This window comes from Sciurus vulgaris (assembly GCF_902686455.1).
Source record: "Sciurus vulgaris genome assembly, chromosome: 5".
In the NCBI taxonomy this organism is placed as follows: domain Eukaryota; kingdom Metazoa; phylum Chordata; class Mammalia; order Rodentia; family Sciuridae; genus Sciurus; species Sciurus vulgaris.
Window position 1 is genome coordinate 107,734,006 of NC_136465.1, and position 16,719 is coordinate 107,750,724.

General features: G+C 33.7%; 1 protein-coding gene across 2 annotated transcripts in view; it reads right to left on the reverse strand.

Moving 5' to 3' along the window:
• Window positions 1–16,719, reverse strand: part of NELL2 (neural EGFL like 2) — a 433,796-nt gene that overhangs the window by 368,084 nt on the left and 48,993 nt on the right. For both annotated transcript variants that reach the window (XM_079139564.1, XM_079139563.1), the window contains exon 4: window positions 797–947. In XM_079139564.1, the coding sequence (XP_078995690.1) occupies window positions 797–947 (151 nt within the window). The remainder of the gene's footprint in view (window positions 1–796; window positions 948–16,719) is intronic.

The following is a 16,719-nucleotide window of genomic DNA, read 5'->3' on the forward strand; positions in this document are numbered from 1 at the left end:
GAAGTCAGATATTACTATTATTCCAGTTTCATAGAAGAGAAAATTTGAGACACAGTTTATGTGACTTTTCCAAGGTCCACAGATAGTAAGGGGTAGAGAAGGTATTCAAAATACAAACAGAGAAAATTTCATTGTCAGAACTGTGGTCATTCATTCAAAAGAAAGGAAGTGTTTTTAAAAGCTATTTGGTATTTGTGTGTGTGTGTGTGTGTGTGTGTGTGTGTACTTATATGTATGCCAAGTGTCATGAATGAATTTCTTTTTCCTTCTTATCCCACACCCTTTTATTCCCACCTAATGATGCTTCTACATAGGAGAGCCAGTAGATGATATTAGATGACATTTTTATTAACCATATGTCCAGGAATACAGCTGTAACTGCTGCAGTCTATGTAGAAAAAAAAAGTTGTCTGTCAGTGACTAAATCTATAAGACTATTGAACTCTAAACCTAACCAATATCCCAAAGAGAGAGAATATGGTATTTTTGTGGGTAATGATTAATGAATTAAGAAGGATATTTGACTGAAACACTGAGGAATATCTTGAATAATTTAGGAATTAACAAATTTGTTTTAGGAAAAGTGACTTGTGTGTGCTCTTAGCACCCTGAAAAGCAGTGGCTCCCTCTGTTTTTAGGCAGATATCAATTCTGTCTGTGATTTTACATAAGGTAGTAAAATCACTCTGTTTCAAACCCATCAAGTACATATTTTAGCTGGCTTTTGTTTAGTTCTCTTTAACATGTTCATTAAACCATAAATAAAAACATGGAAAACCACAGCAGCCACACTTACCTGTGATCCAAGTGGTGAATTGAGAGAATAACTCCTGAATTTAAGTGGGTCTGTTTCAGGGTCACCAAAACAGTAAATTCATGCTTATTTCTCAGCTTTTGAAAAAATTGCTCAGCAGTAGCAGTGGATGCTTTTATGCTTCTGGGAGTATCTAAAAATAAATAAATAAACATATAGTAGGAATAGACTAGAATTTGGTTTTATAAAGTACTTTTTACATGCAATATCTTTCAAAAAAAAAAAACCTTTGTCAATAACTGATAAATCCCAAATTTTAAAGTCTCTACAAATTCTTTCAATAAGACTTTATGCTATATAAAAACAGAGCAGAGTAAAATGACAAGAAATATTGAACTTTTTTTTAGGACTCTTTCTTCAAAAATGTCATCTTTGAGGCAAAGAATCAAATAGTCTTATTTGAAGAAGTGTGCTTCCAACGTTTCTCCTTCTACATTTCCTTTATCTTAGATCCCAGAGCCACATCTATCAACAAAGAGCAAGAGCATGAACTTCCTAGAATAGAACCTAAACGACCATGCTAGAACCATTTAGCTTTTCTGACACCTCCTAAGAGAAAACTGGATTTAAGTCTATGTGCCACTTTACACACTGGTGTCTTTAGCCAGAGGTTTGCTATAAATATATTTGTCAAAAGATCAGTGAAATTAGTCACTCTCAGCCTTCTGTGCAGTGAATGAAGCATTAAGATTGAATTATCTCACCATATTTGTTGAAAGAATTACATAGAACTTAATTCCCATCCCCTTCTCCTTGGGCTCAGAGAAATTATAGCCAAGGAAGGCTTGCCTGGAAAAGGGCAAACTTTTACTCTGCCATTTTACACAGCTTAGTCTTACACTCCAACCTCAGGACCCAGAAGATGTGGATGAAGCAGATAGTTATAGAAATGAATTTGGTGGACAGGAAAACTCTACTATTCAAAAAACCCCACTAGTTTTAAGTACAATATTCTACTATTTACAGTGTATGTATGAAAGATCAATGAGAATCAGAAATTGTGTTGTGAAAAAATTATTCTCTTCTACGCTTCAGCCAGGTAAGTAGCTCTCAATAGAAGAAGTAGCATTTGGAGTCCTATACATTTAGTTGTATCCCACCCATCTCCTATGTACTGCAGAACATCCAGCATTCCTGCTCAAAGAATGCCTGTGGCTCCCTACCCTTGGTCACTGCAACCACTCTAGGTATTCCCACATGTTTCCAACATTCCCTGGATATAGTGCATCAGAAACCTGGTTGAGGGTCAAAAATCTTGCTGAAATAGACACTATAAGATAAATTCACAGTTTCCTAATTTTTAAGTCCACAAATTCATGAATAAAAATGCAATCACCTGGTCCATGTCCATCACCAGGAATACACAAGCATGAAGAAGCCCTTGAGATACCCATAAAACAGAGGAAGGAACAAATAATCCAATATAATGAAAGAAATGCTGTCATACAGGTAAAACCGAAGTGACACATCACTGACTTGGAAAAAGTAGCCAACAGCCTCTGTAGGGAAGACTAATAAATAGATGGAATTTGATCAGAGGATTACCAGGTAGAGAAAGGAAGGAAAAGCATTCCAGTCCTGAGAATAGCTTATGAAAAAGCACAGAGGTATGAGCAGTCATGACATAGCTGGAATGGGTGAAGAATAGCCATTGCTGATAAGGCTGAAAAGGAAAGCTGGATGGGATGAGGCAGGAGTCTGTAGACTAATATAATGGATGCCTGCAATGCCATCACCATTCACAAATTTCCCTCTGGGAAAACAAAAAACTTTAATTTGCCATTGAGAAATAATCCCTCCCTACCTGAACTCATGACTCCTCTGTGCTATATTCAGTCATATGACACATTCTAGCCAATCAAAGCAATATCTATCCTTCTCCACAATAAATTGGCCCAGGAATAGGTACCTAATCCAAGCAATAAAGCTAGACCCAGGGCTTTTTGTTCAAAGTTTTAGGAAATGCCAGGTGCAGTGGTGCACAGCTATATTCCTAGCTACTCAGGAGGCTGAGAAGAGAATAACAAGTTCAAGGCCAGCCTAGACAACTTACCAAAATCCTGACTCAAAAGAAAATAAAAAGAACTGAGGATGTAGTTCAGTGTCAGGGCACCCTTCAGTTGAATTCCCACTACTGGGGAAAAAATATACACACACACTTTTAGGAAAAAGTAGCTTTTCTTTTAAACTTCCACAATTACACTCAATAGTCACAACTCAAAAGCATAGCAATAATCTAAAATTTCTGTCATAAATTAGTTTCTCCCCAGGCTCCAAAAGGATTAAGAAAAGTTGTAGAAGGGATTCCATACAATAGCTCCTAAAAGGATTCCATACAACACCTACTCAAGGATCATCCAAAATATAATTCTGTTAGAATGATTCACCTAATGTTAATTTTTATTCCACTCAAATGTATATAGAAGTGAATCATTCACAACTTTCATTGTTTCAGTTTAATTTGATAGATAAAAGTAATTTAAAATTAAATTATAAATATTTAATATGCTTCTCCTCTTTTCAGGAAGGTAGAATTTGAGCAGCATCCTTTTTCTTGCAAAGCAGGATGATAGATGGGGATGCAAATAAGACAAATACTGATCAATCTACATTTTGAAAAAATTTCTCTGGTGGCCACATGGAAGGTTATTTGAAGAAAGACAAGGAATGGAAACACAGAAGACACTTGAGGAAGGTTTTTCTAAAAAGCAAGGGGTTAGAGTGAGGAAGAGAGATTCAATTGAATCTAAATTTTTTAGCTTGAGGGACTAAATAAAAGTAAATACAGTAAGGGCATTATGTTACCCAGTTTCAGAAATTATCTAATTTGGGTGATCATGGACATTTATGTTTTATTTCACGTATCTTAAAAAAATTATTTTGGCATCTGTAAACTACCTTTCCCCAATCAAGTTGATATTTTTTACTTTGATTGTTTACAGTGACATGGAGCCACTGGTCCTTGAATTGCTTGTCAGGCATGTGGATGGGAAAGAAGAGTCAAGTGAGCACCAACATAACAGAGATGCTTTGCACTGAGATGCTTTAGAAAATGCTGAAGCAATGTGCAGAGTAGACCCATCATTGACCCATCAGGGTGGTAGTGAGGTCCTATGAGTCCTGCAACTAGCTTATTCTTGAAGCTTACTCCATACCAGGTCACAATTCAAGAGAGAATCACTTAACCAATCCAACCACTCCACCCAACCCATTTACTTCCTCTTCTGTTGCTGCTTATGAAGTAGAGTGACTTACAGAAAGGAGACGAGACACCAGAATCCCTGTTCAACTCATACTGTAGTGATAAGAAAGATAATGTATATTTTCTTCAATCCCAATTGGCCAAGTTCATTACATAGGTGTTTAAAAACTAAGGCTTGCATGAGCTTCCAACTGTGTTGGAGTAATAGGCAGGATGGAAAGCAATGGGAGAGAGAAAAAAACCGACCTGACACACATCATGGCCTCAGTATGCTCTCCTCACCTGACCCACAAGCCCCGAGGTGCCCAGGATACACAGGTGAAAATTTTTAAGTTTCCTGGATGTGACAAAGAAAGCACCTACGGGAAGTAGAAGTCATGATTTCACAATAAGAATCAGTTCTTCATCCATAGAACACCATCTGCCACCAATCCTTACAATACTCTAAAAATATTTAAATTTCTTTTCCCCTTCCAAACATGTTTTCAAAAATCCATTATGTCTGAGTCCAAGAAGAACTTGATAGGAATCTCAGAGCTCTGTGAGAGGCATTAGAATAGACAGGAGGTGTAAGGTTCAGGGGCTATTTGGAAAGTAGAACCTAAAGAATTTGGTCACTAATAAACCACATGCAAAAGGTAAAGCAAAGGGAGACAAGTGAATACAATTAAATCCAATGTTTCTAGGCTGACAGACTGAATGAAACTAAATGCAATAAGAGCATTATGGTACCCACTCAGTTTCAGAAGTGATAATTATCAAGTGTTGCAGGACATGCTCCTGGAAGTGTCCAGTAGGAAGCTGGCACTTCAGAATTTGATCTTACCAAACGTTGAAATTGGAAATCTAGATTTAGAAGTTATTATAATGTGGTATCTAAAGTCATGAGGGTGCCTTAGTAAATCATAGGAATCATGAAAGCAAGAGGAGAATAAAAGGATGGACCCATAAAAACACTAGATCAGTGGTACAGCAGGGATATCATATATAAGCTACACACACACAGAGACATGTATGTATTCACATGTGTGTATACATGTACACATACATATGTGATACACATATATGATGCTGCACATATAATAATATACAACTTTTATCTTTCAAAACTGCACAATAATATATTTTTCACCTTTGAACCCACATTCCACTTTGTTCTCACAAAGCTCTGGAAACATGACAGCAGCAACAATCACTGTTTCCATTTTCAATGAACTGAAAGTTATGAAACAATCCTGTGTCCATCCAAATACACTAAGGAAATTATAATAGAATAACAATTTTTGGATCAATATTCTTTCCACTAAACTGTAGTGCCTCCTGCACATGGCATCTTTATTGATGCTTTACTGTCACAAACAGATTCAAATAAGAGTACCTACTGAAAAAAGGTAGTTATATAAGTTAGCATTTTTAGTTCCTTAAGTAACTCACTTAGTAGTGATTTTTAAGAAAGGTCACTTTACACATTTGCATTTCTGTTTCCCAATTTGTAAAATTAGAATTCCTGTCTTCTATTTTCATCTCATGGATTATGTAATGTTAAGAGAGACATCTGAGTTCCTGTGATCATTACTACAAAATGCAATTTTGGTACTGATCAGAAAATCAAAGTCATAGAAACCAACATATAAGAATTATTTTTATTTTGTTGACCTTAAAGTTTCAGATTAAAAATTTTATTCAGAAATGTCTTCAATTTTTTTCTAACAAGGCCTCCTGTCACTAATAAAATACATGAAAATAAAGTATAGTGATTCCAAAAACAAATTTAGAAGCCAGAAGAACAAGTTTCCAAAAATTACCAACCTTATTAGTTGCTTTAGGCATGTAGTGAAACACTATGAGTTTGCTATTAGCATTTTATACTTATCTCACCCTTGCATGAGACTAAAACCACTAAAACTACCAAGTCATATAACATCTTTCTGGTGATTTTCTGAATTGACTTTCATTATAAGCATCCCGAACTCAGACAAAAAATCAGTTTTGAGACTGACAATAAAGAATTTTAGCATTCAAATTATCTCTTTTTTTCTGTATGTACCAAGAACTCATTCCTTTCTGTTATTTAATAATATCCCATTTTCCTATTTTACTTTTGATTCATTTTTTATTCATTTACTTATTGATGGTATATTTGGGATGTTTCCAGGTTTGTTTCTTTTCTGTAATGCTGAGATTGAACCCACAGTCTAGAGCATACTAAGAGGTGCTATACTGTAACAGAGACAGTAGAGACATCTGGAAGATGTCTTTTTGTTTTGCTTTATTTTGTTTTGTTTTATGTCCCCAGTACTTCATTATTTCCTCCATTCCTCCCTTCCACTATTCCCCTTCGTCTACTCTACTGGTCTTCCTTCTACTTGTTTATTTTTTTAATTGGTGCTTTATACATATACACAAAGGTGAAATTCACTGTGGTGTATTCATATATTTACATAGCATAATAATGTGGTCAATTTCATTACACAGTTCTTCCCTTTTCCTGTTCCTCCTTTCTCCCCCATAATCCCCTTACTCTACTCCACTAAACTCTCTTCTATTTTCATGGGATCTCCACCACTTTTAATCTTGATTTTGCTCTAGTATTCACATATGAGAGAAAACATTCAACCCTTGAATTTCTGAGTCTAGCTTATTTCATTCAGCATGAAGTTATCCAGTTTAATTCATCTACCAGAAGATGCCATATCATCACTCCTTTTTATAGCTGAGTAAAACCTCATTGTGTAGATACACCACATTTTCTTTATCCATCCACCTGTTGATTGGCACTTGGTTTCATGCACAATCTTGTCCATCACTCTACTTCTAGAAGACTATGAATGTTCATTCTTTTTGGGACAAAGATCAATGTAAAATGAAATTCTTTTCAAAGCATGTCAGACAAATTTCACATGAATTGACTACTAAGGAAAAAATAAATTAAGAAAAGGAGTCTTGAAAGGCTATACCAAGCTCTGAAAACCTGTCAACATGCCCATGCTGCTTTGAATCTTTTTAGCTGGAGAACTGATTGAATTTAAATACAAAATTTATTCAAAGTTTTTTATTTCTATTGTGTGCAGAGCCTAAAAAAAATCACTAATAAAATGACTAGTAGCATTTTCAAAGCAATGATTAATAAATAATGAAGCAGCTCAGAAGCAATAACAACAAAATACTTGTTTTTAGTCATGGAATTACTGGGATGGAATGATGAGTTTACATGTTGATGCAGTAACAATTTCTAGGGATTTGAATGTGTATTCTTTATTCCCTATATATATATATAATATAATTGTCATTTTTTTTGTTCTCAGCAAATATATATATCTCAGTCTCCTATGCATACATACCTGGCTATCTTTACAGATTTTCATGTGTGCAATTTAGCAGCATTATTCATAGGCACAATACTGTACACTGACTGGGTTCTACATATTTTTTATCTTGTTAAATGAAATTGTGTGCTGACTGATTAGCCACCCCTATTTTCCCTACCTAGCCCCTGACAATCGCCTTTTCCCTTCTTTGAGATATATATATATATATATCTGGAGAGAGAGAGAGAGAAGCTGACTTATTTCTAAAATAAAGGATAATTAATGCAGCTATGTACACAAATATAGGTGTTTGCTGAAATACAGAGTGAGATTAGAGTTTGTTATGTATTATTTCTCTTTCTATTGTGCTGTTTCAATGTTTTGTTTTGCTTTCTTATTACAAATAGCTCTTTTTAATGAGGTATAACTGACAAATATAAATTATATATACGTGTGTGTGTATGTATAGTATGCAACATGATGCTTTGACATACATACATATTGTGAAAGGATTATCACAATCCAGGTAACATATCTATCACCTAATATAATTGTCATTTTTTTTCTTCATGGCCGGGAAACTTAAGATTTGTTCTCAACAAATTTCAAATATGCACTATAGTCCTAATAACTATACTCATCATTCTGTACATAAAATATACAGAATTCATTAATCCTGTATAAATGAAAGTTGGTTACTTTGACCAATATTTCCCCATTTCCTACATTCTCTAGCTGATGGAAACTACCATTCTACTATCTACTTCTGAGTTCAACTATCTGAACCTAAATGCTATATGTAAGTGAGATAATACAGTATTTGTCTCTCTATGTCTGGCTTATTTCACTCAGCACTGTTAGATTTTTCCATGTTGTTGCAAATGATTGCATTTTTTTCTTTTGTTTAAGGTTAAATAGCATTCCATTGTTGGTACATACCATATTTTCTTTATCCACTCATCCACTGGCAGACATTTAGGCTCTTGTCATAGTTTGGTTACTGTGGGCAATGCTGCAATGAACATGGGGATACACATTTCACTACAGGCTACTGATTTAATCTCCTTTAGATTTATACCAAGAGCTGAGATTGCTAGAGAGGTGGTGATTCTACTTTTAATTTTATTAAAAAGTTCCATAGTGTTTTCCATAATGATGGTACCAATTTACATTCTCAGCAACAGTGTAAGGGGTTCCCTTTTATCTATATCCTCATAGATACTTGTTATCATTTGTCTTTTTGATAACAGTCATTCTGACAGGTATGAAGTGATGTCTCATTGTGGTTTTAATTTCATTTCCTCAATGACTAGTGATGCTAGTATATTTTCATATACTTGCTGACAATTTGTGCCATTTTTTTAAGAAATATTTTCCAGGCCTTTGCCCATTTTTTAATTGGGTTATTTGCTTTCTAACTATTGAGTTGCATAAATTCTTATACATTTTATATGCTAAACTCTTATCAAATGTATGGCTTACAAACATTTATTCCATTCTGTAGACTATATTTTCACATTGTTGATTGTTTTTTTTTTTCTGTGCAGAAACTTAAGTGTTTGATATAATCCCATCTGTCTATTTTGCATTTGTTGTTTGTGCCTTTAGAGTCAAATTCAAAAAACTGTGGCCCAAACCAACATCAAAAATATTTTTCTCCAAGTTTTCTTTTAGTAGTTGTACACTTTCAAGTATTACATTTAAGTTTTTAATCATTTTGAATTAAATTTTTGTATATGGTAGAAGGTAAGGATTTGATTTTATTCTTCTGCATGTGTTCTCCCAACACCATTTATTGAAGAGACTATCCTTTCCCTAGTATGTTTTTGGCACATTTGTTGACTAGAAGTGGGTGGATTTATTTCTTGGCTTTCTATTCTGTTCCATTGATCTATGTGTCTGCTTTATGCAAATACTATGTTGATTGATTATTATAGCTCTGCATTGAAGTCAAGTAGTGCGAAACCTCTGCCTTGTTTCTTTCGCTCAAGATGGTTTGACTATATGGAGCTTTTTGTGTTTCTTATAAATTTTTAGAATTTTTTTCTATCTTTGTGAAAAATGTCAATGGAATTTTGATAAGGATTGCATTGAATCTGTATATTACTTGGGATAGTATGAACATTTTAACAATATTAATTCTTTAATATATAAATAAAGATATCTTCCATTTATTTCTGTCTTCTTCAATTTCTTTCAGCAATGTTTTTTAGTTTTCACTGTATAGTCATTCACTTCTTTGGTTAAGTTAGTACCTAAGTATTTTTGTGGCTACTGTCAATCAGATTATTTTAATTTCTCTTTCAGATAGTTCATTATTAGCATGTAGAAGTCTTTAAGTATTTTAAGTATGTCAATAATTTAAAAAAAGGTAAGGAGAAGGGATTTGTCCAACTTCTAATAACAAAAATTAAAGTATTATTTTCTTATTTTGCAGTTGAGAAGTGTTTTAGTCAGCTTTTTTCACTACTGTGACTAAAAGATCTGATCAGAACAATTTTAAAGGAGGAAAAGTTTATGTGAGGGCTCACAATTTCAGAAGTCTTAGTCCATAGCAGGCCAGCTTCATTCCTCAGGGCTCGAGGTAAGACTGGACATCATGGTGGGAGAGGGTGGTGGAGGGAAGCAGTTGACATCATGGTTATCAGGAAGCAGAGAGTGACTCTGCTTGCCAAATACAAATATATACCCAAAGTCATGCCCCAATTCCCTCCTCCTCCAGCCATACCCTACCATTTTGGTTAGCACTTAGTTAATTCCTTTCAGGAGATTAAATCACTGATTGGGTTAAGACTCTCACAACCTAATCATTTCTCCTCTGAACTTTCAGGCACTGTCTCACATGTGAGCTTTTGGGGGATACCTCATATCCAAATCATAACAAGAAGTATCACTACAATTGCCATCAAGAATCAAATGAATTTCCATGCACTGCACTGTGTAAAGGCTTGAATAGATACTTCCCTACATAAGTGAACTAATGAAAATACCATATGTAAATTCAATTATAAAGTCTATCTAATCTCAGATATAGAACATTTGACTTAAATTGTTCCAAAACTCACCAAATTACCATTCTATATTTTTTCAATCTTTAACTACAAAATGTTTTTACCTACAAAATTCTGTTTAGAAACACATGAAATTAGTACTATTATTATAGTTTCTGTCCATTACTCTTACTTTCCCTTCAATATGTCCATGCATTTATAGTGCAAACTTTCAAGGAAAATTAATAGTAACAATTCTAAAAGCCATTAAAATTTGATCAACATTATGTATAAAGTTTGTAAAGTCTTTAAACATGAACAATCTCATTTAAATCTTATAAAAACTTTTATTAAATGAATTATTGGCTCCATTATAAAAGAAATTGTAGACTGGAAGAAAATGCACAGAGAAGCCAAGGCTTTTGGGTATCATCACCATAACTGGTTCCTATCACAGCTCATTTCTATGAATCTACTATATTGGGAAATACCAAAAGCAATTCTGGCAGTATATAGAAATAAATACACCAAATCCAAGGGAAAGCATCAAGAACCTAACCCAGATGAATGGTTTCCTATTTTTATAAAAGTCCTACAGCACTACAGTGATCCATATTCCAGAGAGTAAACTTTTTATTTTAAATTAATTTTTAAACTAACTTTTCATAAAAGCATATTGTAAAAATAAATTTATTTTGATCTTTTGATTAATTAGGCTTTCAAATCCACAGGATTATTCCTATCATATAATCTTTCAGCTATATACTCTAATCTACTGAGATGTGAACTACAAGTTTAAAACAAAAAGCTTTTTTGATTTTAAGTCCCTTGGGTATAAACCAAAGAGTGAGATAACTGGGTCAAGTGGTGGTTCTATTCCAAGTTTTCTTTATGGGGGAATCTCCATACTGCTTTCTATAAGGTTGCACCATTTTGCATTCCTACCAGCAATGTATAAGTGTACATTTTCCCCATGTCCTCGCCAACATTTATTGTTGTTTCTATTCTTGATACTTGCCATTCTGATTGGAGTAAGATGAAATCTTAGTTTTGATTTGCATTTCTCTAATTGCTAGAGATGCTAAACATTTTTTCATATATTTGTTGATTGCATTTTTTTGTGTGTGTGAAATATCTGTTCAGTTCCTTAGTTAATTTATTGATTGGGTTTTTTTTTTTTTTTTTGGTGTTAAGTTTTTTGAGTTCTTTATATATTCTAGAGATTAATGCTTTATCTGAGGTGCATGTGGTAAAGATTTTCTCCCAGTCTGTAGGCTCTCTCTTCACATTATTGATTGTTTTGCTAAGAAGAAGCTTTTCAGTTTGAGTCCATCCTATTTACTGATTCTTGATTTAACTTCTTGTGCTTTAGGGGTCTTGTTAAGGAAGTCAGATTTTAGGCTGAAATGGTGAAGATCTGGGCCTACTTTTTCTTCCAGTAATCACAGGGTCTCTGTTTTAGTGCTTAAGTCTTTGATCCACCATGAGCTGAGTTTTGTGCAGGGTGAGAGATAAAGGTTTAATTCATTTTGTTAAATGTGGCTTTCCATTTTTCCTGGCACCATTTGTTGAATATGCTATCTTTTCTCCAGTGAATGTTTTTGGTACCTTTGTCTAGTATGAGATACCTTATTTATAGCAGCTCAAATCACCATAGCTAAAATATGGGAGTAACCTAGATGCCCTTCAACAGATGAATGAATAAAGAAAATCATATATATATATATATATGTATATATATATATATATATGTATACATATATACACACACAGAAATGGAATATTACTCAGCCAGAATGAAATTCTGGCATTTGCTGGTAAATGGATAGAGTTAGAGAATATGATGCTAAATGAAATAAGCCAGACCCAGAAAACCAAAGGCCAAATATTTTCTCTGACATGTGGATACTAATTTACAATAAGGGGGTGGGGGTGGATATGGAAGAACTGAGTTACTTTATATTAGACAGAGGGAAGTGAAGGGAAGGGGAAGGGGTATGGAGGTAGGAATGTATGAAACAAACATCATTACCTCATGTATGTATACTACTGCATGACCAATATGATCCTACAACATGTATAATCAGAAAAATGAGAGATTACACTCCATTTATATATGGTCTATCAAAATGAATAATGTCAAAAAAACTGTCAAAAAAACCCCAAAAAACAAAAAACTTTTTAAAAATACTATTTTCAAATAATTATTCTTAAAAAAGTTATTGGGAACAACATATGAGCAATTTGCAACTTTTTTATGACACCAACTCACATCTAATGATACCACAACCTCACCCTTCAGAAATTGATTGCTCTTTCCATGACTAGGCTAAGACAGTATAAGGTATCATATCTTTAAGAAAGCTGACCCAGACATTCCTGTTGTATTTTCTTAATCCTATTAAATCCCACAGAAACCTCAAAAGTTTTTTTAAATATGAAACTAACTATAATTTGTTTTGATGTGAAATAAACATGTATCTCCATGTGTAATTTAAAAAATGTATTATGAGTTTAATGTTGTGACTATCTAGACACATAAGAACATATATAGAGTAATATAATCAGAAATCAGAAGCACAAGCATTAACCAACCAATAAAACAAAAACAAATTTCACTTTCTACTCCTGCATCCAGCAACTAACTGGTTGACTATAATCAAATCATTTGACTCCCATGTTGAAATTTTCATAAATAAAACAGAACAAAATATAATCAGGCTACAAGGGGGTTATAAAAAATAAAATAGCTTTATAATTTGCACCATAGAATTAAAGTTTAAAATTTTATATGTAACAGATATAAGTTATTAAGATTATTCCATTTTATTTCTTTAGACTCCTTACCAACAAATAAGCTTTTCATAAAAATGTGACTTCCATGCTATTCCTTCAGAAAGAGGAATACTGATCTACCACCATGAGTATTCTGGCTTAGTTCACTGTTACAATTCTCATTATGCATTAAAATTAAAATTGGCACTTGGGTTTATAATCAGATTAATGCTTTTGGCTAGTGGAAAGCCGTTCCTCAAAATCTCATCAGTGATATTACCAGCTGTTTTGATAAGCAAAATTGAGAGTAAATCAGCCAAAACAGCCTACTTCTATCATTTCTTCTTCCAATTACAATACTCCTCAAGAATAAGATCAAATATGCACATACATTAAGCAAATAAGAGATAATGATGATTGATGATGATGATGATGATGATGATGATGATGATATCCAGAATTTTAATACATTATTTATGTTCCCTGTCCATCCTTCCTCTACCTGGAAACAGTGGTCTCAACAACATCATTCAAACATATGTAGCTGATTTAAGATTTGGTAATTTGCTAAATTTTTAATGAAACCAATCTAAAAGATTTTATCAAATTAAACCCAAACTTAATGCCCACAATTTGTCAGTTTATATCATGAATCATATTTTGTTTAAAAACATAAGGAAAATTAAATTCATGGCTCTCATAATTTCCAAAACATCACTGACTAAAGCCATTGAAACCTTGAATAATTGAAATGCTTGAATTCCTTAAAAGAACAAAAGAACCACTTGAGTTTTCACTGATCTTGCCCTTAAAAGTACATGAAAAGGCTCAACTGCACCTTCATATACTGACAATAGCTACTGGTATGCATGGTAAAGTTTTAACAAATTATCCACCTTAATATTAAAGTTTATAAATTCATTAATTAGATCACTTTTTAAAGAGCCATATAATGTATCTAGCTATATCCAAAATATACATATATTACTGTTTGTAAAGTGTTCATCTATTAAGAGAATTAATTATAAATGTAAAAGAGAAATATACTTAAACTAATTTTTCTAAGTGAAACTGAATTGTAAGTAATTTCTTTATTTTCTTTGAGATCTGATCAAATATTCCTACAGTTTCTAAGAGTGAATAAAAAAGTCCTTTCAAAAAGCTGGTTATCTTTTTATCTATACACATGCAACTGTTTTGATGTGTCTCTCATAGAATAACTAGTATAAAAAGAAGAAAAAATATAACAGGATCAAAGCAGGATTTCCATTATTTGCCTTTAACATTTTATTGGTACCTATTAATACATAGGAATAATGAATATGATCTATACATAGTTTTATATCCATAAAATGTGAAGGTTATGGATTGTGAAACCACAGACTGCACAAGCAGGTTCTAACAAACTTTGCTGAACAGTCAAAGGGGTAGTATCTAGTGCTTCATCAATAATGCAGAGGTGAAATGCTGAAATACCAAATTTTATCTTCCTCCTAATAGGCCAATTTGTCCTGAGACATCAATTCGAGAGTTTGTTCTGCTTTTATTCTTCTTTAATTATAATAATCAAATTATTCAGAATAACAATATATGAAAATATCAGTTATCATGATTAATCACCCTACCAAAATTGAGTTTCACTTTTCTACTATGATTATTTTTCTGTGAGCATTATAAAGTACCGAAAGACAAGGAGCACATTGCAATCAACCTCTAAATGCAGAGTTTCAGATACTAGCCCTCATTAGTTTCTGTCCTTGTTTCCCCAGGGCCAACATTTGCCTCCCTTTGGTTTCCTAGCCAGTTAAGATCATGGTGCCAGAAAATGAGAGGTGGGGGTTAGAATTAATGTTTGCTGCTCAGAGATTCAATAAAAAAGATCTCTGGAACTAAAATAAATTGGGTCCCAGCCTCACCACATTGGCCCAGTCTATGAAGCTGAGCTTCTGCTTCAGTTTTTCAGCCTGAACTTCTACACTCTGTCCTGCACATCCATCTGCTTGGTTAAAGATTTAACACTGTGTCAGGATCTTGCCAAATCTCTTTCTTTGCTGCCCTTTAGGAATGGATAAATCTTTCTTAAAAGTGTCAGAATGCTAAATCTCTCAAATGATGCCTGCCAGATTGAACTGTGGGGACTGCTGGGTTTGACCCCATTCACAAGATTGGATGCCTCACCCAACTCCCTCTCAATTCCACATGCTACCCATAGTCCTATCATACCAACTTCTTGATGTTTTCCCATCACTCAGTTTTCCTAAATGAAATTCACTATTTAAATGCCTACGCCTGCAGAAAACACAGAAAATTTACTCATTGTCTAAATTCTGAACTTCACCTTGCTAGAAGCTATATAATCACCAGCGATGATTTTTCCATTCCCAGAAGCCTCATATCTGAGCCCAGCATGCTTGTGTCTGTCCCATTTCAAAAAGAGATTTCAGCTTAAGTGTCATCCTAGACTAAGGATCCTAGCCGAATTTTCTATTAACTTTAGCTAATTGAACAAATATATACTACACAATGATCACAATCATATTGAGAATTTTGCAATTAAGATCAGTAATCTCACTGTCACAGACTGCTAGTTGTTCTCCCATGGTAATAGCTTCCTATTTTTGCAATAATACTCTACTTTTATGTGGGCACAGGGGAAGCAACCAGTATCCTTTGCCCAGTGTCCTCTACAGCTTAAATGACCAGGTGTCTTCATTCATGACCAAGAAGATATGAACAAAAGTAATAGGTGCTATGACCATGCTTTCTTGATTAGAAAGAAAACTCATTGCCTTCCACTCTTCCTTTCCCTTAGGAATATGATGAGAATGAGTCAACTTCTTCAACAAGGATAACAGTATTATGGAGAAGACAGACAAAAACTGGGTCTTAGAATAACTCAGGTTGCAGAGTTTCCCATTAGCCTTGAACTAAATGCCTGCCTCCAAATTATTATGTGAGAGAGAAGTAAAACTTCTTTTTCATTTGAGCACTTCATTTTGGGTCTCTGTGACAGGAACTTAGCCCATTCCCTAAGCAATACATCTCCCCACCTTTCCTATGACTCACTAAAGATGTTCCCCTGGGGTGTCATTCTTTAAAACAAGGATCAGCAATCTTTTTCTGTATAAGGCCAAATAGTAAATATTTTAAACCTTGCAGGCTATACACATCTCTGCTACATATTCTTTTTTTCTTTCTTTTTTAGATAAATACACCCCAAATTTGGCCCATGGTGCCAGAGTTTACTGCCCTCAGGATGCAATATATGTAGACAAATATTTTCCCTAGATAAAGAGAAATATTTTATGTATTTACTTAGTTATGCTTATATCTAGGAAGGAAAATCAAAACATGTGATAAGAGGTTCAGTTAGAGAAATTACTAGATACTGTATAAGCAAATAAGTAAGAAGATAAACAATATGTTATTTCCATCAGTAATGTTGATATGCATATTTGAGAATATACTCTGTCTTCCCTAATCATGTGACAAGTTTTCCAACCACAGAGATCAATTTTATTATTCTCCCTTTTTGTACAATGTTCTGCATGCAGAAAATGATGTGTGAATTACTTTCTTATTCATTGATGACTTTGCCACCTACTTCTATGCTTTTTCATAACATAGATT